The sequence below is a fragment of the Motacilla alba genome, chromosome 3, assembly GCF_015832195.1.
Source record: "Motacilla alba alba isolate MOTALB_02 chromosome 3, Motacilla_alba_V1.0_pri, whole genome shotgun sequence".
Lineage (NCBI taxonomy): Eukaryota > Metazoa > Chordata > Aves > Passeriformes > Motacillidae > Motacilla > Motacilla alba.
Window position 1 is genome coordinate 7,649,760 of NC_052018.1, and position 25,905 is coordinate 7,675,664.

At 39.6% G+C, this 25,905-nt stretch overlaps 1 protein-coding gene across 10 annotated transcripts in view; it reads left to right on the plus strand.

The window, feature by feature from the left end:
- ITSN2 (intersectin 2) overlaps window positions 1-25,905 on the plus strand; it is an 87,948-nt gene that overhangs the window by 21,668 nt on the left and 40,375 nt on the right. For 7 of the 10 annotated variants that reach the window (XM_038130433.1, XM_038130432.1, XM_038130430.1 and 4 more), the window contains 7 exons: window positions 16,916-17,008; window positions 18,654-18,717; window positions 20,174-20,337; window positions 21,611-21,808; window positions 22,127-22,223; window positions 23,849-23,991; window positions 25,256-25,319. In XM_038130433.1, the coding sequence (XP_037986361.1) occupies window positions 16,916-17,008; window positions 18,654-18,717; window positions 20,174-20,337; window positions 21,611-21,808; window positions 22,127-22,223; window positions 23,849-23,991; window positions 25,256-25,319 (823 nt within the window). Of the gene's footprint in view, window positions 1-16,915; window positions 17,009-18,653; window positions 18,718-20,173; window positions 20,373-21,610; window positions 21,809-22,126; window positions 22,224-23,848; window positions 23,992-25,255; window positions 25,320-25,905 lie in introns of those variants that run through there. The other 3 variants (XM_038130435.1, XM_038130437.1, XM_038130439.1) reach the window with 2 other exon arrangements.

The window sequence follows — 25,905 nt, forward strand, 5'->3', positions numbered from 1 at the left end:
ATAATGGAAGGGTTTTTTGTTTTTTTTTTTTGCCATATGGTTTTTGCTTCTTAATTTAAAATAAACAGTCAGAAGCTTTCTTTGGAGAAGATACAGCTTTATGTTCTTGGCTGTCTCTGTGGTGTATGCATGAGTTATTTGATGTCTTTTAGTTTTGGCTTTTTATTCCTTGGTTCTGTTGGAGGATTGCAAGTGTGCTGTCAGTGTTGACCACATACACTGCTCTCAGAAGCCTTGGTTTGGGAGAATATCCTTGATGTGAAATCCCTTGGGCAGTACTGTCTGCCACTCTCAAAAGGAATGGTGGCAGGGGATGCTGCCTTTCTCCTCTCAGAATTTTACAGTGTTGGAAGGCACAGTAAGAGGGAGAGCATGGGGAAGAGAGCCACCAGGCAATAGTTAAACTGTTGCTCCTCGCAGAGTAGTTTGGATGACTGTGTCAACTCTGTGTAGTCTTGCAGTTACAGTTCTTATCAGAACTGGTGACATTTCAAACAAGTCAGGTGTTTTAAACAATAGTTTTAATGTGATTTCTAGATAAATACTGAGCAACCTTTGCTGTTGTAATTGTTCTCTCATCTTTGTGCCTCTTCCCTGCTACTTACCACTTACAAGCACTGCTGTAGTGGTTGCATTCAAAGTAGTTCACCTGCATTTGCCACTCATTGCAGGAAACCTCTAATTATGTTGTTAGACCTTGGTAGTGACTTGAAGCATGAGATGAAGAATGAGGTGATGTGTGAGGCAACCAAGCCATTAGGCACGCTGCAGCCTGGGAGCACTGGCTGCCTACCTCACCTTTGTGCTAGCACAGCATTGACCCTTCCCTTTTGTATGCTACTGGGGGAAATAGTGGGTTCCTTCTGTGGGAAAAAACCTCTTATTCTTACCAAGGTACAATATACTGAGCTTTTAGTTCATGAGTAGTGTAATGCATGAAGTAGTTTCTGTTTCTGGGTTATTTTTGGTGTTCAGTGTTACAGAAGAGTGAGGGGATGGCTTGGAGCAGATGTGTGTACAAGTGTGTGATTATGTGACACAGTCTGAGAGCTGCAGGGTTCAAAGCACAATACTCAGCCTCAAACAAATACAAATGGGATGTGCTACAACACTTTATTTACCAGCCTAAGCAGAGAAAGCAGCTCTGCACAGGGTCCTGAGAAGGAGGGGGAGCTGAGCTGTGTGTGTAGCTCCAGTGGAGAGACTCGGCTTCACTGAGGCACCTTCAGAGCTCACCTTGGCTGAGCAGGGTCCTGAGCCTGTCCAGCCTCAGCGTGTGCCTGGTGGCCACTGTGCTGTGCTGAGAGCTGGCCACGTGTGAACGCTGTGTGCTCCAGGGGCACCTGCTGTTGATAGACCTCTCTTTAGAAAGTCATGAAAGGACACAGTGCCCGGAATGGAGCTCCCTTTGACTCTCCATTGCTGTCCAAGGTGACCTTTGTGGGTGCCTTACCAGCAAACTGAAATTCAAAGAGGAAAAGCAGGACTAAAGAGGGGGTGTTGATTTTTCTGGAACTCAGTGCAGACCCACTGGTTTTTATAAATTTATATCCCGTGCAGAATGTAAAGGTTATGGTGACATTTTATATGAAAAGGCAAGGCTGAGCAACTTATTTCTTATACAGCACCAGATGGATGAGACATTTATCTATTGGAGTCCAGTTCTGTCAAAGAGCCACTCCAGGCACATCCTTCTCCTCAGTCAGCAAACTGCTTGTATATTGGTCATTATTCCTGTGAAAATGATAAAACAAACCCAGTTTATGGTAGTTGATTCTTCTTACAAACAGTTCTCCATCTGGACAAAGGTTGCTTAGGAATTCATCCCGAGTCTTGCAAAAGCTTTTGGAAATGGCATTTTGTTACACTAAATAACAGCTTCAGCAATTGTGTTTCTAGAGAAAGAGTTAATATACTAACTGCTGAAGACACTTAAAAGGATAAAGGTTTTAAATGGTTAAAATGTACTTCAGTCTAATTTGTCTCAGTGATTGCTGCCTTTGTCTCTGCAAGAAGTAATCTTCACTGCCATGGGATGTGTTCTTTCTAGCTGGAGAGGATTTGCAAGATGTTTCTTTTCCAGTTCTCCTTCCTTCTTCTATAGGCCAGATTTATTCAGGGTTTGATATCCACGCTGATGGTTCTTGGTTTGGGGAGATTTAATCTTAAGGGACCACCTGGAACAAGGAAAGCAGTGTTTGCTGATCAGTATCTTTCACATTGTTTACTTAAGTACCATTGGAATTTTTGGGCTGTGCTTTTTTTGTTTATATTTTTATTTGCCATTTCTCTTCCCTTCTACCATCTGTTTCCTTTCAATATAAATTTTCTGTGGTCCAGCAGGAAAATCTCTGATAAACTGAGGTGTAGAAAGTAATAGTTGTAACTCATTTCACGTGCTTCCAGACCTTCATAAGTAAAACTGGATTATGTGCTGCTGTGAATAGAATTTTGTGTCTTCACACTTAGGTGTGTTGGGGACTACAGTAGACATGAAGGGGTTCTGTGAGGTCCTGGTTCCCTGGTGTCAAGGACAAAACACTCACCAACAGGTTCTGCTGCACCTTCTCTTTAAAAAAGTCAGTCTCAAGCTTTGCAGTCTGAATATTTTTGAATTAGGATCAACTCTGGTCATCAGAGCTCAATTAAAAGCTGCTTGTGTGCAACCTGACTCTTCACCTTGGGTGCACTGTAGATATGGAAACTGTAGACTTGAATGTCAACAAGTGTAGATAAAGACACAAAGCTGAATTAGACCTTGCAAAACAAGTATCAGAACTTGTTCTTCCATCTAAAAGTAGGAAAGAGAAAGAAATTGTAAGACAAGAGCAAATATCTTCTCTGTCTTTATTTATAAATTAAAGCTTCCTCTTGGTGAGGGCAGTGGTGTCAGTTGATATGGAGTAAAATTCATATGCTCAGAGGGGTGTTTATCTGCCACTGTCACACCCTGCAAAAAATTGGATTTCCAGTGTGTCTGCCATATTATATGTTTTCTTTAATCTTGTAAGTCAGAAATAGTGCTGTTAGGTTTCAGAATACAAGGTGTCTTATTTATATTTAATTGTGAGCATAATAAAATTCACTTGGAGGATGTAAGAGGAAATCTTAGAAGGAAAAAACTAGTTAGACGTGGAGGTACATGTTAAATAAAGTAAGTGGAAATAGGTTTTAACAAGGGAAGGTTGCACTTTGTGCCTTCTTGAATACCTGAGTTTTGTAGAAAACATGTAGCAGATCCCATGGTTGGATTTTATTAGAGAAATAAATGGCTAAAAGGAAAAGAAAATGCAAGTTTTAGACCAGACTGTTGTAGTCATGTTATTCTTCTTGGATTTTATCATGATGCCAGTCTTAATGGTTATTTATGGCAATATCATAAGTAAAAAGAAAACATATGCTGGTTAAATTGGAAGATGACAAACTCTGGAGTAATTTTCTAGCCAGAATTACACAGTATGGGCTGCATATCATTGGTTATATTTCGTCACATTTCTGCTGTGCTGACTTCAAATAGCTTTTTAGCCATACCATTATGGGCTAGAAGAATTTCTGCTGTGTGCTGGGAACTCAGCAGTTGGCTGTGACTAACGAGGAGGACAGCCGGATGTGTTGGAGGATCACGTAGTAATTACGTGGTTTGAGGGAAAGGAAATGCATCCTAAAATGTGGTGGATGAAATAAGGAGTGCTGTGTGCTATTGCTTCAGGCCCTGGTGAGACATGTTGTGGGTGAGAGGGTAGAATTTGTGTTATCTGCTTAAGAGGGGGGAAAAGAACCCAGGGAGTGAAATAGATACAGAGCTGGGCTTCAGTGTAATTAATTAAGTGCTGAGAAAGAATAAAGGGATTGCCTTTGTTAACCTGCCCAGATAAAAGCTTACTGTTTTGGTTTGGGTTTTAATTTTAATTTTATTGCATTTCCTACTCAGTAAATAAATTTGCTCTTTATTTTTTCTTACTAGGAAGAACAACATTAAGGAAGGAAACTAACTTGTCTTTGAGTACAGTGTTAGCACAGGGATAAATAGAGATGAAGCAGCTGTTGATGCAGTTGGTCTGGAAATGGGAATGGTTCTGTCAGCAGTGACATTCTGGACCGTGGTCAAGGAGGAAATCTGATTGCCTTAAGGCAGAACTTGCATTTTAGGAAGGAATTAACGTATTAGAGTTTCTTGGAGAACCAGCAGTCTGCACATGGTGACCTTGGAAGTGCCTTCCAATCTGGTGCTCCTAAAATATATTGAAGATTAGTGTTAGATCTTGAGCTGTTAACTTACTTTAGGCCTATAGTTTTGTCTTGCTAAGATTTCATTTTGTTAGTATCATGTGTTAGCTTTTATGAGGTAAGTTTTCACTGAATGGGAAACCCAGGATGGTTTTTATTTGGAATACTAATACTATAATGTAAGCTGCTTTATTCATTTTGGATGTCAGAGAGACTTTCTGGTGTTTTTTCTTCAAAGCATATAAAACCCTAAACAAAAACACACAAGAAGATCTACAAATACTTTCCCAAAATGGAGCAGGATGCTGAAGGCTTAGCTTAGAAGACTCAAAACCACAAATCTAATACATGGCCAAGTTTCAAAGTGCTTTGACTGTTAAAATGTTCATTTCCTTGAAGGTTTAACTCCCAAGTTTGTGAAATACATTACTCTGATAAGGCACTTCATGTGGTTGTTGCACTTTAGGGTTGATGAGCATTGTGTGAAGTGGCACCATGTTAACATCTACTAAATTCCAAATCATCTGTGATCATCACTTTGAGCAGGCCACAGACAATACTAATCAGTATTGGCAGAATGAGTTCAGGTTTAGCCCATTAATTATAATGGCAAGAACAAACACATTTTTCAGGCATTATGGTCTGTCAGATATATTTATATAATGCCTATTACTTTAATTAGGAATCTTGTGTGTTCAGGCTTTCCAGTGTACTGCATCAGTTCTTTGGGACATCTGTTGTTTGTACAACAATGGGACAGTAGCTTTAAATCATCACTGAGAGAGCTGCAAGGGGTGAAACCCTGGAATGCTGAAAGAATGTCAGTGTCCATGGGACTAGCATTCATACTGGCTATCTTCAGAGAGGATTTTTTTAAAAGCTAAAAGCATTTGTGCTTAGTTGGATGTGAAGTTCTCTGTATGGAAGTCTCAACAACAGGTAAGGTTAAATGAACATCAGGAATTTTTGCTGCTCTTTTACTTCTTCTTATTGAAGTAATTTGCTTAAAGGTTTTTTATATATGTAAATATGAGGTGGTATATTTTAAATTATGTACTGACATTTTTCCCTGCATTTCTTCTCATAACCATGATTTAGCATTGAACCATGATCTCTGCAGCACAGTTGTTTCTTTAGGAAACAGATCTTTCCTGAAAGGTCCTGGTTTCACTGCTGTGGAGCTCTGCACCTATTGCAGAGTGTGTTGATACTTGTAGAACTGTACTGAAGAGAGTACACTTATATTTTCTTACCAGCTATGAGTGAAATCTGTTGTGCAACAAATAATAGTGCTTCCATAGCTCTGTGTCTCGCAGGAGATCTTCAGGCTTGGGGAAATCAAATGTGCGGGTGTGCGTTTATATATATGAACTGTTTCTGATGGAGATGATGTTGGTTGGAAGGCTAGCAGAGTCTCTCCTCTTATTTCTCATGTTCTCTGTATTCAGACTGGATTAAGAAATACACAGACAGTCCTTTTTAACCTGGCCTGAAGATAACATTCACTAAGCTCCCTTTTCTGGAAATGATCCACTCTGTAGCTGCCAGAATCTGTTATGCTAAAGGAATTAAACACAAAGTAAGGATAGCTGTGAAAAAAGTGGCTACAAAGAGGTTGTGGCTCCTGTGCTAAGCTAGACAAATGGATGAGAGTTGTTTAGTTTAGTTCAGAGACAGCTGTGGATAGTTTAGGTGGTTTTTTAGAGACAGCTAAAAACTTGTAAAGCCATGACAGTACAGATAATGCCAACAAGGGAAGGAATATTCACTGTATTTTTTCATAGCTGCAAAGCAACATGAAACATCGTGAAATGACTGAGTTTAAGGCTAGCAGAAGAAAATGGGTTTGTTTGTTTGTTGGTTTGGTAGTTTGTTTCTCACAGTGAACAATTCACAGCTCATTTTTAGGACTCACTGTCTTTAAGATGTTTTGGAAACAGTACATGGAATCAAACCTTGAGGAGGAAAGATCTGTGCCATGGCTATAAAATGGTTGCTGCCTTTTTTTTTTTTTTTCCTTTCCCTTTGGGGGCTTTTTTTGCTCAAGAAGCTTGCTAAATCAGCGGTTTCTGGCAACTGAGAAATTGTAATACCCAGGGAAGAATTCTGTTCCAAATTCTAGCCCATAAGTGTCCCTATGAGCCACTGGCAAGGCAGGATGAGGGACTGTGATATAAACTGATACCAGTGGTTGTATGAACATAAATTCAACAGTTTTTAGTTTATTACATTTCAAATCAAACCCCCATGTGTGCTAGGAAAGTAATACTGTATGTGTGCTGGATATAGTTGGCAGGTTCTGCTAATTAGTAATTTATCCTTTTAAGGATTACTGTTTAAGCAAACTCTCTTGTTCTTGCTTCTGTTTCCTTTGTGTTTCCTTTGTGTTTCCTTTCAGTTTTCCCTCCATTTTTTCTTTCTCCCAGGACTAGAAGTTACAAAGAGGAAGGTAACAAGAGTGATTAAACATACAGAACAGCTTCCATATGTGGATTAGTTGAATTGACTAGGACATTTCAGCTTGGAAATGAAAGGGTGGGGATGGTGGAAAATGTAGCTGTCACCTTCCCGAGGTCATCCATTATTTTTCAGGAGAGGGAATGGTAATTACTCTCTGATAACACAAGGATTATCCAGTATCAGATGAAAGTACCATAGATCTCAGTCATACAGAGCACTTTGCACTGTGTCAAATAAACAATGAAAGCTGTAGGAAGCTGTGGATTACAAAAGATCTTGGATTCCTTAAATGATTAGAGATAGGTGGATTTTTCCTTCTAACAATGAGGCAGTTCTCTGGTTCAGGAGCTGCACTGGGGCTGAGGAGACATCCTGGAGCAGCACCACCACATGCTTGGCTCTCACTGTCACTCTGTGTGGGATATCAGCTGGGGGAATATTCAGTCTCTGCTGGAAGGACTGTTACTGTGTTTTGTTTCCTAAATTATCTCCTATTTTTATTTTATTCCAAGATCATTCAGGAAATGTCTCTTCATTTTTTTTTTAATTTCTCTCCCACCCTTCCTGTGTAATTTTTTGGGGATTTTTTTTTTGTTTGTCTGTTCTCCTCTTCTCTTTCAAGTCTGTGTCCCAGTTCTCCATTGCAAATATAACCCATCAGCCTTCCTCCTAGTCCCAGACTTCCTCCTCAGCTCTGAGAACCCAGAAATGTGGTTTTTACTCTGATGGCCAGATAGTGATGAGAACTACAAAAATTACTGGAAAGGACCTAATATTCCTGAAACAAAATTCTCTTCTGATTTTTGTCAGTGTGTGTCTTCGTGGGAAAATAATTTCCTTTACCACACCTAATTTCAAGGTTCACTTTGCATCCTCTTCCCTGGTATTTTTACTGCCTGCATTTCTCCTGGTGCAGAAATATTTATTGGCTGCCACAGATGGAAACTCACCTGAATCTTATTAGTTTTGCTGCACTCCATAGAGATTTGCTAGACAATAATTAAACAATTTGTTCTTTTGTAAATTTTTTATTAAGTCATAGGATTGTTTTGTGAATGCTGGTGAACAGCAGCAGAATAAAGCATCAGTTTCCAGGGTTAGAAATATTTTCTCTAAGCTTTGGTGATATTTTTCCACAAACATGGTAACTAAAAATTTTTATTTTTCTCCTGGAAGGCTTTGATATTGTACAGGTTGATAAGTTTACTCGAAAAAGCTTCTGACTTGTCCTTAACTGAAGGGTAAGCATCTCTTCCATCTTCTGTGTCAGGCTGGAAAGGAAGGCCATGGATTTTGTCAGCTGGAAGTCTGCTCACCTTAAAAGCAAATGGAGGCAGGGCTTAAAGCTGGAGAATTTAGCAAAGTATGATTATATTATGCCATGATAATATTGTTTACTCGACCTTTTCATACCTTCCATTGGAAAGACTCTTGTTGGTGTGACTTTTCTCTTCTTTCCATTTCTAAAATCCATCCAAAAGTATGAATTGCAGGTTTAGGAAAATTACCATTCCTGTGTGCTGGGCACTGGAGAGGATGTGCCTCAAATCCTGTGTGCAGTTCTGGGCCCCTCAGTTCAGGAAGGGCATTGAGGGGCTGGAGCGTGTCCAGGGAAGGGAACGGAGCTGGGGAAGGGGCTGGAGCACAGGTGTGATGAGGAGCAGCTGAGGGAGCTGGGAAAGGGGCTCAGCCTGGAGAAAAGGAGGCTCAGGGGGGACCTTCTGGCTCTGCACAGCTCCCTGACAGGAGGGGACAGCCAGGGGAGGTCGGGCTCTTCTCACAAGTAACAAATGACAGGACAAAGTCCTGTGAAGCAAAGTGACTTCCAAGTTGTACCAGGGAGATTTGTATTGAATACTGAAAAAAATTTCTTTCCTGAAAGTGTTGTCAAGCATTAGACAGGCTGGAGTCATCATCCCTGCAGGCATTTAAAAGACATGTAAATGTGGCCCTGAGGGCCATGGTTTAGTGGTGGGCTTGGCAGTGCTGGGTTGATGGCTGGACTCTGTCATCTTACAGGTATTTCCCAACCTAAATGATTCTGTGGATCTGTGATTCTGGGCACAGACAGAGCTGTCATTGGCTAGAAGAATGGGCTTGTTTCACCTGCTGTATCAGTGTAAATCAGCAACTACAGCTGGTTTCACTGTCATTGTTTCTCCAGAATTAGGCAGAAAATAATTTTATAGTAATTGCTGGTATTGAATCTAGATCTGGCAAAGGCTTAGGTTAAGCCCAGCTCTGTGTGCCAACTTCATGTAAGGAAAGGTAAAGTTAATTAACTTTCAATAATAAAACATGAGTTTACCAACATTGCACATTACAGTGATTGCACGTTTTGATGACATGTAGGAAACTTGCTTCATTAAAACTTTAAAAATCCACTATTGAATGAGTAGTCAAAAACTTTACAGAAAACTAGTGCAAAGGGTAGCATATTAATTTGCAGTTCAAAATAATGTCAAGTTTATACACATTTCTAGCACATATTTCCTGATGTACTTTTACATTAGTGGACCGTTAACAAAACTTTACTTTGTTTGTTTGTTTTTCACTATTTTTCTTCCTTGGTGTGGTTTTGTTGTTGTTGTTTGTTTGTTTCTGGTTTTTTGTTTGTTTCTGGTTTTTTGTTTGTTTGGGGTTTTTTGTTTGTTTCTGGTTTTTTGTTTGTTTCTGGTTTTTTGTTTGTTTCTGGTTTTTGTTTTAGTTTTGGGGTTTTTGTTTGGGTTTTTTTTTAGTGCTTCAGTGGAATTGGCAATAATTTAATTAAAAAGGATCTTCTGAAAATGGATAGCTTTAATGAGCTAGAATATTCTGTGATATTTATAAAGTATAGAAATACTATCCTGCTATTATAAACTGATACTTTAAGTGCTTTGGAATAGCCAAGTGTGCTGTAGAGTTCAGAAAAGAATTGGATCTATACTGTTAGCATAGATCACACTATTATGTATCTCTAAATTGTTTAAGGGATATACTCCTTCTAAAAGCATGGATTATATTTCTACATTGAGATCACTGCATGGCACGGAGTGTTCTGTGTTCTGATGTTCCTCCTTTATGGATGGATTTTGTGTATCAGAGTGGGAGCTGCCAGTGACAAGATCTCCGGGCAGAATTCTGCACCACATCTCACAGGAGCAAGTGGATCTAGTTTAAACCAGCTCAGTATTTGATTTCAGTGAACTGCCCTACCCCAGAGTTCCCAGTATACCAAATACCTGGAAATTTTGTACATAATGTAAAGAATGTTAATTGTACTCGAAAATGCAATGTGGCTGCTGTTGCTTTGTCTACATTTCTTGACGTTTACTCTTCATTTAAACAAGCTTTTCTGGGCCAATTCTTGTAGCCTTGCATGTGCCTGACACCTGTCTGCAGGTACCAGCTATTTTTTGACAGTGCACCAGAGATGCTTGAAAATCTTTAAAAATTCTCTTGGCTTCAAGGGGCACAATTCTTGTAAATTTCATGACATTGCAAAATTGAAGGAGAATCACATTTCCCTGTGTTTAACATGCTTTAGCTACAAGTTTTTCCTTTTAACTATGCACACAAAAAGGAGTTGCTGAAGTTACAGTTAAGCACAGAAATAGATACCCTTTTCCTCTGGCAGATGCCTTGGTGTTGCTTAATAAACATGAGAGCCTCCATGGAGCATTTCTGGGGATTAATGTATGTATTGTGAGAAGAGATTGCATGTGGCTCCTGTGATGGCCTGAGATTGTGGGAATAGCAGGTGCAAACCTCAGGGAAGAGCAGGTAATGCTTTGCGATGGACCCAAAGCCTCCACAGTAGTAGTTCATATGCATTAGCACACCTAAATAAGGATAAATGCTGATTATTAGTCATTTTTCTCCTGTTAGAGATACAGAATCAACAGCGAAGGAGGGAAGCAAATATTGAAAATAGCAATAACATTGATAAAGAATCTCAAATTCAGACTAATGGTAAAAGGTTCTGTGTATTTTCAGACTCGTGGAGTGTTTACTCACCACTGGGGAAAAATTAGAAGCCTGATTCAACATCTCAATTGGGAGTGTTAAATCTGTGATAAATGCCTCTGTGGTAAACTTATCTGCAAACACAGAAATACTGGAATTATTAGATTAATCCAAATATGTCCTAGACCAGACAACTCTCTGGGGGCTCCTAATAAGAGACTGCAATGTCGTTGCTGGTTGCATTAAGGAAAACCCCTTGTTATACAGCTTGAGGCACATTGCTGCATGTCTGTGCTGAAATTTCCCTGTCTTTAAACACAGGGGTAAATATTTATTTAAGGTCATTATGAAGCTTCATGCTAGTTTTTTTGATGGCTACAGAGGTGGTAGTATAATCTTCATGATTTACATGTACAAGGAATGCTCTTTCAATTTAGGTTTATTATCTCTGTGGAGTTAATTAACTTTGTAGGTCATAGGAGCACACTTTTTATTAGAGAAAAACAAGCAATGCCTGTGAGTGAGAAACTAAGATATTCTGGAGATTGTGAGACATGTCTTATGGTTTTTCCTTATCAGTAATCCTGCTTTTCTCACTGTAGCTACCCTTTCCGTATGGGCAGGACTAACCAGTGGCAGAGGTCTTAACAGAGCATTTTGAAGTCTATTTACTTTTCTTCTATGACTGCACTTTCTTTTCTCCGCTCTCTTTCAATGGTGATTTACCATTTTAAGGAAAGAACAGTGTTTGTTTCCCTTTTGATGTTGGCAGCCCATCAAAGCAAGTCCTTTATTTTATTCAGAAGGTTATCTGTCTGATGCAGTGCTGTAAAGACATTTCTGGAGCTTTCCTGAAATGCTGTGATCCTGCCATAAGCAGACCTCCCTACTCTCTCCTAAAGAGATGTCTTAAATTTAAAATGAACTTAAACTGAAGATGTTTCCAGCAATAGAAAACTGAGTTCTGCCACGTGGAATTACAGAAATACCTGTTACATGAAAGTGAGGGCAGTCTGTATTTTGTCATGTTCAGAGAAGTCTCGGGAGTGAAGTTCAAAGTGTGTTTAGCTTTGGGTGTTTGGGTCTTTGTCATCCTACATGGGCAGACTCCACATGTGGGATGACACTTGAATGTGTTGTGGAGTTTTGGAGTAGGCAAGTAAAGGATCTTTCACTGTTGGTATTCTGTTTTGGAATAGGGAATCTGTGGATACATACCTGGATGTGAAGTCCAGGTTTCCAATATTGGGTATCAAGAACCATTGCCAGTGCTGACATTTATCCAGTCTTCTCTGAAAGTATCAGCCTTCTCTAGGAAAGAAAGAAAACTTGGCCTCTGTCTTCCTGAAGTCTTACTAAGATAGACTTGTGATTTTTCATGAGCAAAAAGAAGTTACTCTGTTCTAGGCAAAGTCTTTGTGGGGAAAATCTCTCTGGTTCAGCACTTCTTGAGTTTTGATTCCTAAAAATGCAGGGTAGTCGAATACAGTGTTGATTTCATGTATAAAGTTGGAAGATTCTGAAGTACCCTGTTTTGAAGAATAATGAATTATTGAGATACCTTCTTGTCAGAGAGATTGTACTGTTTTTCCCCTGCAAAATTTTATCAGCTGCAGTTGGGAAATGATTTAGATGTTGAAAATGTCCAGGAAATATAAGCTGAGTCAGAAAAGTAATGTACTATTCCTTGTCAGCAGCAAAGCCTCTCATGGGAACATGTAGTAGCAACTGTGTTTTGATTTCTGGTGGGGAACTGATCTGTAAAATCTGATTTTACACATTGTAACTCACTGCTCCTTGGGCAGCCAAAGGTTCAGCATTGCTCCATCAAGGAGATTCCTGCGTCTTGCCCATCCTGTGGTCAGAGAGGGCTGTGAGGAGCAGACCCTGCCATTTGGTTTGTGATTCATGACTTGCCATGAGTGAGGACTGGGGCCATGTGGATGGAAGAACAGCAATTTCTCTATGCAGAATTCATTGGATCTGGTTTACAGGCAAGACATTTCTCAACCCTAGAACTGAAGGTGTGTTAGTGCAAAAAATGGCTGAGCTAAGCCAGATCAGTTTAGATGATACATCTTGGATGGCAGATGTTTGACTCCTCCTGCAGTTCTGCCTTTCCCAGGGAAGGAGTATCTTCCCTTCGTCACAGCTCAGCATGCCCAGGACGTGGTTGTGTGTAAACCAGGCAGTGTAAATTCTCTCAGCAGTTGCACTCAGTGTCCATTTTTACCACTTGTGACAAGTTTTGGGAAGCAATCACAATATTTGTGAGGATTGTAGCATGATTTTTGTAGCATGATTTGATGGTGATGGCACAGGAGAAGTGACTACTTTCAGAATAATTTTGGCTGAGTTTTTGTGATGCTCTTGGTTGTATTATATAGGTAAACACAGCAATTACTTTGGAGAATGGTGCTGTGATGTGCTTTGTGAGTGCCATTGTTGAAAGTGTTTATTTCAGATAGACTGGTATGGTATTTTCACATGGTATTTTGACAAATCTTCATTTGAGCTTTTCTGTACACAGATTCTACTTTTCTTAATTGTGTCACCAAGAGTACCATCAAAAGAACTGTGAGCACCTGGTTAAGCTAAATACAATCATTCACAGTGCTTTAGCCTTCCCTCTTGTGCTGTGCTCTTTATCTTGTTTCTGTGGCATATGGGGTGGGAGTTGATAAAAACAGTGAATCCTTTAAATAATAAGTGTGGGTGGGTTTGACTGCATTCACTGTGGATCCCTACCAGAAGCAATGGGTTTTAATTTTTAATTTTTTTTATTTTAGACAAATACTTTCATTGTCCAACAGTTATTAACCTGTACTCAGAAAACATTGACCTGTTCTAGCTCAGGCTGCAGATGGTAGACATTCTCTCAAGTGATGTTAGGATAAAACTTAATTTTCTGGGCCTTTGTTCAGTTATAGACAAGCACTAAAATTTCACTGGGAGGGGTGTGCTGACTTAAAAGTGTGCTGTTCTCTAGATCCTAATTCCTGCTATGAATACTTATATTTTTAAAAATCTGTGGTTTTATACATTGGAATTTAAGACTTACTACATTTTCTTCCACGCCTATAAAGAAACCATCAGGGAGCATGTCTTTATGGAATTAATCACCAAAAAAGTAAGACTGTCAGTCTCTCTCCCTAGGGAAAGGGAGAATCTGAAATTTTTCTTACTGTTGAAAATAAATTAATAGCAGGTTGGTGTTTTCAGTTCCCTGAAACATTCCCACAATGTGCTTTTGATAATGTTTGTAGTTATCACTGTTCCATGACAGCTGCTTGCACTGACTCACTGGGACTGTGGAAGGCTGGAGAAGCACTTGTTGATAGAATAATGTGGTTTTAGTCAAAAATTTCTTTTTTTTATATGAAATTTCTACTTGTAAGAGATTTGGGGTTGTTCAACCTGGAGAAGGCTCAAGAGAGACCTTTCTGTGGCTTTTTAGTACTTGAAGGGGGCCTGTAAGAAAGATGGGGACAAACACTCTAGCAGGACCTGTTGAGACAGGAGAAGGGGCGATGGTTTTAAGTTAAAAAATGTAGATTTCAAATAGATGTAAGGTAGAATTTTCCTGCAAGGGTGGTGGGGCCCTGGCACAGGTTGCCCTGAGGAGCTGTGGCTGCTCCATCCCTGGGAGTGACCCAGACTGGATGAGGCTCTGAGCAACCTGGGCTGGGGAAAGATGTTCCTGCTCCTTGCAGGTGTGTTGGAATAAATCACAGAGTCACAGTCATGGAACAGAAAGGACCTTGAAGATGTAGATCCACAGGTAAAAGTGTGCAGAATATCGAGTGTGCAAAAAATAGCAATATTCTTGGATGTGTTAAGGAAGGCAAAAATGAGAATGAAGGGTGAATGTGGATCTTGAATCACTTGTAGAATGAGATTTTAGTCATCATCCAGCTACAGGTGTGAATTTGGGGATTTGCTGACATGCAAGGTGTTAGCACATTTGAGACAATGCTGTGTAGAATGCTGGATTTCATAGTTGGAGAGGAAATATAATCTACCAGATAGTAAATCAACTCTTGAATAGAGAAATATGTGAGATTTTCAAGACTGATTGCCATCTTCTTGCTTAATCTGTGACAAATAAGTAAGAAACTGTGCATATATCAACAGAAGTTGCCTTACAATGTAAATTGGATTCTCTAGAGGGGCCATGGTGATGGTCATAACTCCAGTCAAGAAATTGTTACTGTGTTTTTATCACTTTGTAGCCGCTGACCATGTGAATATATTATGGTGGTCTTAATCATTCTGACATTGATTTAAAAAAGTTGAGAACTCTTACAGCTACCTGCTTCAAAAGATGTTCAAAGAGGAGTATTTAATAGAAGGAAAATGTGATGTTGATAATATTTTGTTTTCCAAAAATGAAAAAAGTGGTCAATTTCTCTGAAGTTGCTGCTGGCAGCTTTAGGAGCATTTTTTCATCTGAAATAATTTCTATAATCATAACCACATCTTAGGCACTTCCCATTTCGAGCTTAAATTTAGCACTTTAAAGAAATCTAAGTGCTGCTCTAATTTTTGCCTTAGGGTGTAAGTTGTCCTCATTAGTGTCTTGCAGTAATGCTTACAGTGCCCATTGACTTCTAGGCATCTGACTCAGATTTACTTCACTTTATTATCAGTATCTAATGTAGATTTATTTATGCTCATTTAATCAGAAGAAAAAAGAGGGGTGTTCTTGAGGTGCAATTTCACATGTAACCAGCAAAAAGACTCTTTCATTGAGGCCACACTAAAAAAAAATTGTATATCCTTGAGAGAGAAGCAGAACTCCAATTTCAGATGTGTAGAGGATGTATCCTAATGCCCTCATATATTTTCTGTCATACATCTCCCCAGTGAGTTTCTGTTTTCTTTCGGTCTTTTTAACTATTTTATTTCTCTACTAAAAGAGCAAGGGTAAAGAATTAAATCTGTACACATGCAAGGAGAAATACAGTTTTAACAAGACCTTCTTAAGAGGAAAAATTACGTCTGTTTTGGAAAATGTATTTGTTTATGTAGATAAACAAAGATGAGAGATGATTAACATCGTTACTGTGCCTATACTGGCAAGTAAATCATCTCACAGTCCCTTCACTCTGCTCTATAAACTGAAAAACAGGGCAAAAACCTCTTGAAATTTTAGCAATTCAAAGCTTTGAAATAAGGTTTATGTAGGAAGAGGAAGCCTTTTATGCTAACTTTTTTTCCCAAGTGCTGTGGCTTTTAAAGCAAGTTGTTAGTATCTTATTAGAAGAATTATTTATTCCCTTGACTGTCTTTTAGGGAGCAATACAAACACTTGAACAGATTAACAGTTCTTTGGAAGTAGTAATACTCAGCAGAATGTAACTTTAGAAGTGTTTTTCATATAATAACCTTTTAATGCTGTTTTGAGTGGTTCCATTCAGAATTTTGGCAAATTCTTGCATTCATTGACTTGAAAAATTAAATATTTGTGAAGAACTTCCCGAGTAAAACTTCCTTTTACTTAAAAAACAAACCAAATTATTTCTGGCAAGCTGCTTTTCCTGCAAAGGATGCACGCCCTGACCTTTAAGCAGCAGGTTGCAGCATTTCTGAAAGTCGGTCTGGTTCTGCCTGGTATTACCAGCACTGTAAACACAGTTATTCCCTGTAACTTCTCATTCCTACTCTCAGGCTGTAATATCTTATTCTTTAAGGAGTGTTAAAAATGTGAAATGGGCATTGCATGCTGTTCAAAAAAACCTGAAAAAAAGTCCAAAATGTCACTTCTTTGTTAGACAAAACCAAATTATTTTTGTTAGCAGTCCCTATTTGCGTTTTAGAGTGCTGGCAAGACAAGTGTAAGCCTTTTTGGCACCTAGAGGGTGTTAACCCTGTGCTTGGGAACCTGGGTGACACTGAATGCCATTTGTTCATCAGAGAGCCAGGGGAGTGTTTGGCTCACATAGGGGATGGTGAGGCACATCCTGCCCGGGCTGCAAACAATCAGCAGCGACAGGAAACTGCTCTGCACCAGCCTTGAAGGACGACAGAGCTTGTTTAAAAGCCAGGGTGAAGCAGTGTGGCTGGGGCATTGTCTCAGCTGGGCTTGCACATCTGGGAAGCAGGTTTGTGTTGCATAACGCTCTTGCCAAACTGGTAGGAGCTGGGTGTGGCCACGTCTAACTTTGTCTCTTGAGAAAGCCAAGCTTTTATTTTGCGAGTGACATGCTTTATTTTTGAAAGCTTTCAGTCTATTTGGTTGTTCTCTGGTTTTTTGTTGATTTGTTTTGGGGTTGTTTTCCAGGAGGGCCAAACATATGGGCCATCACCTCCGAAGAGCGGGCCAAGCATGACAAGCAGTTCGATAGCCTTAAACCCACGGGAGGTTTCATTACAGGTTGGTCTGAGGCTCTGCATTACACATTAACTTCTGTGTACACCTATCTCTACAGAGCAGTTTGAGAACTGCATCCTATTTCTAGCCTTTTGTTGTGTGACTAATAACCATAGTCTTCAGGCGAACAGCCACAGGTTGTTAGTAAACTTAACAAGCTTTCCTCTCAAGTCTGGCACGGGAATGCTGCTCTGTTTAACCCTGTCGCTTCTGCAGCCACCAGCTCTGTGCTGCCATTCTGTCTAGTTTCAGAAACCAGAGAATATCAGTTGAAATCTGTGCTCACATGGGAGGCTGCCAGGGAGCACTTCCAGTAGCTGTTGTGGCAGTGACACCAGACACAGCAGGAGTGGCTCTCCTCAGTCTGAGGAGAGAATGCTGTGCTATTAGGTATCTTTGTTTGGCAGGAGCAGGCAGGGAGAGGGATGCTGACAGCTTGTCCTTGTTAGCAGCTGCTTGAAATTTGGGCCATTGAGCCTTCAGCAGGGACTGGGTGGACTAATGGCATTTTGCAGGGGCCTGCTGTCAGTTCCAGTTGCATTCAGCTGTGTCTCCTCTGAAACAATTGGGTCACGTTGCTATGCACCTCAGAATTTGGAGGTTTTAGATCTAAAATCTGCTTTTGATATCAAGAAAGACCCAATTTCATTGGCAAAGAGATGTATTAATTTAAGAATGCCCCATTCTTGCTGGGTGGGTACTAAAGACCAGCCCTGACGACTCCTACCTGCCCAGCTATCCCGTGATGCCCTGCCTAGTTCCTCCACTGGCTCTGCTTTTCCTCTTTTGGGGCTGGAAAGGACTGAGGAGAGATTGGGAAGTTGTCTGTTTGGAACATGCTAAGTGGCACCTAACTCCTGCTTTGGCCAAACAGCACTGGGAGGTTGGTGTTCACCTCCAGCTGAAAACTATGCAGTCCCAGGAACTACCCTGAGGCCACTTCTGGGCTCTTACCTGCATCTACAGCTGCAGGCTTTGTTATTTATTTGGCTAATGCTTGAAATAAAAACTTGTGTATGAATATACACAAGAGAGAGCTGAAAGAGTAACTTGAAGTCTTAGCTTTAAGCATCTGCAATTCACTCAGATGTAGGATAAACACCACTGTCCCTGTTTTGGATGTGTACCAACTGATGTGGAACTTGGTATGGGATTGCACAACAGTTCCCATTCCCTTCCTGAAATACTGAAATCCTGGGTGTTCTCTGACAGAAAAGAATATTATTTAGAACATGGTGTTTTCCTGATTTTTCTAGAGACTCAATACTGGCTCAAGTTAGATGGGATAGAAAAGGAAAGAAACAGCATTCTCATCCTTTCCTGCATAAGTAATTGGGGCAGGACTAAATTTTCATTCATTTTTTAATCCATTCATCTTTTAAGATGTTGGCAGCCATTGATTTGTGACCTGTTAGAGTTTTTATAGCTATCTGAAATCACTTCTCAGAGCAAAGATTAGGAATTATGGAATCCATGGGTATCTGACAATCACTGTGACCATTGTTAAAAGCTGGAAAAAAAGCCCTGGAAAGCTTGGCATCCAGCATGGGGGTTTCTTTCAAAAATCTAATCCCCCAAGAACCTCCTGAGCTCTTTAAAAATCTGTCACTGGTATAAAAGTCTGTGTTTTTTTCTTTGTTTATCACAGGTGATCAAGCACGTACCTTTTTTTTGCAATCAGGTCTGCCATCTTCAATCCTTGCTCAAATATGGTAAGGTATTCTTTATTGCTTGTTTTTTCTAAGAGAGGAGATTCATAGTATTCAAATGCTGCCTTTGCTATGTGCTGTTTCACAGAGGCTTTCAGCAGTCAAGGCAGAAAGTGTTGTCTGAATCATTGTTTTAATTTTATTAAATATAGAGGGAGGTTTCAGCCCATATGTGTACCAACAGTTTAAACAATTAATTAAAAAGATGTAATTTTTACATCTTTCTTATGATATTATTTTAAATTGGATCCTGCTGAATGTAGCATTTTTAAACTATATTAAGGGCTTGAAATACCCATAAAGTAGAAGATAATAAAAAAATCTAAAGTCACAAAAAAGTAGAAGGACAGTTCTGCTATGTGTGATATCAAGCAATGCTGTAATACAGGAACTGGAAAAAGTGCTGTTCCTTGCAGCATATATGTGGTGAGTGCAACACTTGAAATGTTTTCTTCTCTGTAACCCCTTGGTCCTCACTGGAATCCTGTGCTCAGTTTGGGGTATGTGTGCTAAAATACATATACTGGAGGCTCGTCATAATTAAAAACAACTTAAAGAAAAAATGCTAGAGCAAATAACTAAGTGCAAGTTAGTTTTTCCTTTAGCCACATAGAATCACAGAATTGTTAAGGTTAGAAAAGTGTTCTAGGATCATCAAGTCCAACCATCATCACCACCATGTTCATCATTAAACCTCAGTGCCTAGAAGAGAGGGGCAAGGAGATTTTTATGTTGGGCCTTGGGGTTTTGTACTGAGCAGTAAACAGAATCAAAGGAAAAATGAAGCTTAACATTAGTCTGATTTTTTTTCTCCTAATTTTATTTACATTCTTGTGCTTGGTCCTTGCATGGTTAAATGTTAATAAAATTTCATATTATCTGTCTGACCAGAAAGGTTGAGGTTATGTATGCACTGTTGCATATATTTCCTGTTGTATTTATTTGGAGAACTGTCAAAAGGAAGACAGTGTGGGTGTCAGGCTTAGAAAACCTCACCACTGGGTGGTTAGTTCATCACTGTGAATTAATGAAGTTTTCATAGCAGTGCAGGGTGCCTTTAGGAGGTTTCTGCATCCTCCTGCATCTTGTTCCAGATTCTTGCATTAATTCCTTACTCTACCAAGGATTAATTTTAAATAATTATTCTGACTGGGAGCATAAAGAAAAGCATAACAGAGGCTTGCAGCAGAGGCAACAAGTGTATCCACTGGGCAGGAGACTTCTGCTTTCTTGGGAATTGCATGTTCAATATATAGCAACCTCAAAACTGATCTCTGCAGAAGCGGGTACTCAAACTTCTCAAAGGTATGAGCATTATCAAAAGTAGAACATTTACTTTGCAATAGGTTTCCTGTTTTCCTGTGCAAAAACAGTAAATAAATCTAGTAGGAAAGCCTCTCACAGATCAAAACTGTTATATTTCTGTTTCCTCTCTAATTTTATTTTATTTTGTTTTAAGGACGCTCTCAGACCTGAACAAGGATGGAAAAATGGATCAACTGGAGTTCTCTATAGCTATGAAACTCATCAAGCTGAAATTGCAAGGACAGCACTTGCCTTCCGTTCTCCCTCCTGTCATGAAACAAACTCCAGTGTTTTCACCACTAATGTCAGCTCGCTTTGGTACTTATGAATATATAATTACTTAGTGTTCAGAGGTAAAAAAAAACACAGTTAATTGCAGCCAAATAAAAGCATTAATCTGACCATGAAAGTTTAGTGAATCAGTGTGAAACAAGAAAAAAGGATATTCTGATTTAGGAAATTCACCAGGTCACTTTCTTGATATTTTTGAAAATTTGATTCTTTGAAGACATTTAATAGCGAAAAACATTTATTCAGTTTTGTCAAGAAGGCCACTTACATCTGCCATCTGCCTTGCAGGCCCTCGTTTTGTACTGGTGGTCTTTTTTGTTTCTTCCTCCTACTCAGTCACCTATTTATACGTGGGGGTTTTAAAGTTAAATTTAGTCAAAGGTCAGAGTTTTAGTAGAACAGCAGTTTTACATATTTTTCAAAGTGAATCAGACTGTTTTGGTTATATGATTAACTGAATAGAATTACTTTGACTCTTTTTTTTTGTAGTGTTTGGGAATTCTGTCCATGTTTGTTATTGTGTTATTTTATGGCACAAAATATCCACAATGACTTGAGCTGGAGTACAAAATGCGTGCACACTTCTACACTGAAATTAAATGTATGCATATATTAATTACATACATGATTTAAAATGTCTGCCCATCACCAGATCTCATGTGTTTGAGTACAAGGGCATCATGCATTTACAGGGAGCTGTGGTTGGCATACAGTTACCTCTATAACTTTCCATCATCTCACTAGCACTGTTGTGCTCCACAAGGTGCAGCCAGTAATTCAAGTGCCCTAATTTGCCTCAGGCAGCTGCCTCTAGAAACCCTTTGCTAAGCATGGGTCCCTTATAAGGACTTTTCACCCCTGTGGATTCTTCCAAGGCTGATAGTTGGAAGAGACTTAGTTCAGAAACAGCAGCAGCTTTTCCCTGTGGAGGATTGTCACAGCTTTTGAGGTTGTAATTCTCTCTCAGGGGCCAGGCTTGTTGAAGAAATAGGTATAGCTGCAATTATAGAAAACCAGATCATACTCTGTTGTGAAATAGTAGCTAAACCTACCTTGAGAATGAATTTGCTTGTCAAGATTTTTCTTTTTACATTCCTGTTCTCCAGTCTGTTTTCCCCTGTGAGCTGTCTTGCCTAAGTTTAGAGAAGAAGTAAATATTGTACATGAGCATCTGTTTTGACTCATTGTATTCCAGCAACTACACCAGTTGCTTTGTGTAGTTTCTGCCCCACATAAAGGACCCAGTTTCTTGCTGAAGCCTCTGCCATGTTAAACCCTGAATTATTGGATTTTGCTCTAGGAATGGGTAGTATGCCAAACCTGTCCATGCCAACATCTATGTCTGCGATCACACCATTGCCTCCCATGGCTCTGAGCTCCATGGCTTCCATCCCTCCTTTGGTTATCTCTGCTCCCCTGGTGCCTTCTGTCAGTACCTCCTCGCTGCCAAATGGAACATCCAGCCTCCTGCAGCCTTTGTCCGTTCCTTTCTCCTCAAGTAAGTACAGCACAGTCTAGTGCTTGCTCTCAGAATTGTGATTCTTATTTTCCCTGTGGCTAATTTCAGACAGGAATGCTAACACATGCATGAGAGTTAAAAAAAAACAACAAAACAACCAAAAACCCAGAAAACCCTACAAACGGTTTTTCTCCAAAGTTTACATTTGTTAATTCTGTTCTAACTAGTTAATCATAACAACAAGGCACTGATTAGCTTTTCTTACTTCTAGCAAAGTGAATGTTGATTATGAAGCATTATCTTATACCCAGTTGCTTTACAGTTCTGGGGTTAATTTCTTGTTTCTTCTTGTTCCAGCTCTGCCTCATACTGGTTCTTTAGGCCCCATGGCAGGAGGATTTGGTGGTTCCAGTATGCAGAAGGCACAGTCACTAATTGATTTAGGATCTAGCAGGTATGGAAGTTAAGTTTAAAATTGTTGTATCTTTACACTATGGTAGCATACCTTCTAAAACTTACAGAGCATTTCTGTTCTCAAAGTTAATTTGTTAAAAATTAGTTGATCTAATTTGACCTGTCAAGTATAAAAACAGATTTTGTTTTTATATGCACAGTAAGTAATTTTCAGTAAACTGACAAAATATCCAAAGTAGGTGAGGGGGTCAGATGAGCAGTGCCAAAAAGAAGGGAATGTACCTCATTAATAAATAGAAACAAACCTTGCTAAGTGGTTATAAACGCAATGTTTGTGCATTATGTGCTCATTCATTATAGAGGGCACCATGTCATCAGAAGGCATGTAAGAATAGGATTTGTTATCAATATTTATGTGTGAATTTGCTTTATGAATAATAAGAGGTTATGGATCTTTATAATCAGCTGCTCTGGTTCACTGATTTTAGAGCTTTGCCATAGAGGGACTTGCACATAGTGAGGGACTGGGCTTGTGTCTCTGATTTGGCATCCAGGGGTGTCTCCCAAAGGATGGTCCTGAGGGCAGCTTTGCCCCAGCTCAGTTCCATAAGTAACTCAGAGGCTCTTGCACCTCCCTGTTCAGGGCATGTGGGGTGCATGATCTGGGCTCCTCACACACCATCAGCAGATGTCCTGTAAGATGACTGTAGGCATGGCATGTGCCTGGAACCATCTTTTTTTTTTGTTGTTGGTTGTCTTTTTTGGATTGGAAAGCTTTCTTTTTCTGGTGCTGTACAAAGGAGCCCTTCTCCAGTGTTATTGTTGGCAGCATTGTCACCATCATGTTGTCTCATTCCATGCAGGGGATGTCAATCCAGCATTGTGCTGGAGAGGCTTTGTTTCTATCAGCATTCTGAATTGCCTTGGATAGCACTTCAAGAGTTTGGGTTTTTTTACTTGACAGAGCAGGGGATCGCCTGAAACAAGGCAGGCTGAATTCAGCTCTCCTGAGTTTGTCTGATTTTCAGAGACACTGAAAATGCTGGGAGTTCAGATGGAAGTTTGATGGGTGTATCTACACCCTCCATCAGCACTACTCTGCAGAAACTGACTGAGTTGGAAAAGCTCCACTCAGCATGTCATTGTCACAGGAGGTAGAGCTGGAAAATGGTGATTAAAACAGCTTTTGGTTATGAGTTCATCAGATCAATTTTTATTCTCATATTTATTCATTTACATGCCTCTTAAAGTTACTTAAACAATGACCCAACACTCTTGGGATAGTGGTGTTTTCCTGTGGTTTCCAGTACTATTATTCTGCAGTGGTAGAAGGATCAAGTATGTGCATTAGTGCCTGTGATACCAAAGGAAAGGGATTTTCTAATCAACATGTTGTTTCCTTACAAATGTATCCCTCCTGTGGCTGTAAAATTCCATATTTGTGATGAAATTATTTATAGCAAGTTAGCAGAGGTGAAACTTTGTGAAAGTTGTTTCATGTTACTGGAAGATTCCATGTATCTTCTGTTCCAATGCCTCTTTTTTAAACCAAGTGATTCAGAGTTATTTCTTTATCTCTTTTTCTCTTTTGGTTTTCTTTTAATATTTGGTTGTTTGGTTTGGTTTGGTTTTTTTGCTTTGTTTTGTTTTGAAACTTTATTGCAGTTCAAATTCTTCCTCTAGTGCATCACTAACTGGGAATTCACCAAAGATTACATCCTCAGACTGGGCAGTTCCTCAGGCCTCCAGATTAAAATACAGACAGAAATTTAACAGTCTTGATAAAAGCATGAGTGGATATTTATCAGGTGAGTATGACTTTAGGTGTGGACTGGGAAAACCAGAGTGTTTCCTGCCTCTGAACATCACAGGCTGAGGGATGGAATCCCAGCTCGGGATTTGACTTGCATGTGAAGTAAAAGCTGAAATGTTGGTGTTCAGACCTGTGCAGGACAGGGTGGATTTCAGCCACCCAGGGAATGAATGGAAGTGACCATCAGTTCATTGACTTGGGCTTTGTGTTAGACCTGGAGGAGCCAAACACACTGGGGAAGCTGCAGCAGCCGTGGCAGGGAAGAGGAGAAGCCTGGAGTGGTGGGACCTGACTAGAGGAGGCTGAGAAGCGCAAGGCTGTGGAGTTCAACTTTGTAAAATCAGCAGGCATTTTTCAGACATCACTCTTTGGACTGAGACTCTTTCTTGTGACACTGGGGGACATTCACCATCATTTTTGTGCCATGTACTCCTTTATCAGTCAATGCTCAGATACTTGGGCTTTGTCTTTTGAAAGAAAGTAGCTTGGGAAAGACACTGCAGAGCTGCAGGCATTGCTTGGAATTTTTTCCAAAGTAATTTAAGAGAGTCCTTGTTGATTTTCAGTGACATCTGTGCTGAGCGACAGCATTGTGGTGGCTTCAAAAGACTTCAGACAAAGTTAATATAAGAGGAGAGTTTTACAAAAGTTCTTACAAAATGGAATTCCTCATTGTAGTGCAGTGAGTAGAGAGTGCCCAGAGAGCAGTCGGGGGTGCGAAGTCAGTATGTGTATCTTGAAACTTTATTGCAGAAAACTTTATTACTGAAATCTAATCTGCATTAGATTTCCCATTTTGAATGAGCACTCTGCCTCAGTTCCCTTGCCTACAAAAGAGCAGGACAATTGATTCTTTAAGGAAAGGGTCTCAATGTTTTAATCTTCAGTCGATTTTGGACTGAAGGTTTCCTCCATCTGCCTAGAAATGTATCTGATTCTTTGCTACCAAGGAAAGCTCTCCAGGTGATAGCTCAAGGTTTAGGCAGTCAGCTGTGCTTTTGTGACAGCTGTGGGGATTACCATAAATACCCATTTTTCATGTCAGCTTTTGTGGAAAAAGGTACAGGAGAATACGTGCATCTTCATTATGTTCAGGTTATAATGCCTGTTGTTAAGCTTGGAAGTAAAACCAACTGATGAAAATGGATTAGATTAATATTAAAAATAAACATGCCCCAGTTCATGACCCATTTTTTGCCTTATGTGAACCTTTGAATGAAGTGTTTATTTTAATAAAAATCTTTTACACTTTCACTAAGGATTTCAAGCAAGGAATGCCCTTCTGCAATCAAATCTTTCACAGACTCAGCTGGCTACTATTTGGTGAGTTTAGTTACTGATTCAATGTCTTCATGTGTTATGAGAGGAAATGTACTTTTATTGAATAAGAAATGATAAAGAGACACCACAGAGCTAAAATCATAAACAGAAACTGAGCTGCTAGTTAAACCCAGTCTGTTCACTAGTTACATTTCTAAAAGACACCTTGAGATAATTCAGTTTTTCATTGTTTTTGTGTGTTTGTTAAACTCTGTGTAATAGAAGAGATGCGAACTCTAATTTCTGATCCAGGGATGCTCTTGCTGAGCTGAGGGCATGTTCCTTTCAAAAGTAGGATTCTGAAATCTAGGCTGTTAGTTTTAAAGTATGGAGGAAGATTAAAAATTAAGTAACCCTTCAGCTTTTTTGAGTTTTACTGCAGTTTCCATAAAGATATCTGCATATTACAAATTTGTTAAGACTTGCCTTTATTGTGCTGATGAAAGTGGTGAGAGTTGTCTGAAGGCTTGAATGATCTGCTCTGCTAGACATGGCAGTTTAGGTTACACCTTCAGACATAACTCAAATGTGAGTTATATGTGAAATTTAGTGTCCCAGCAGAATTCACAACAGCTTTACGTCTCTCTTG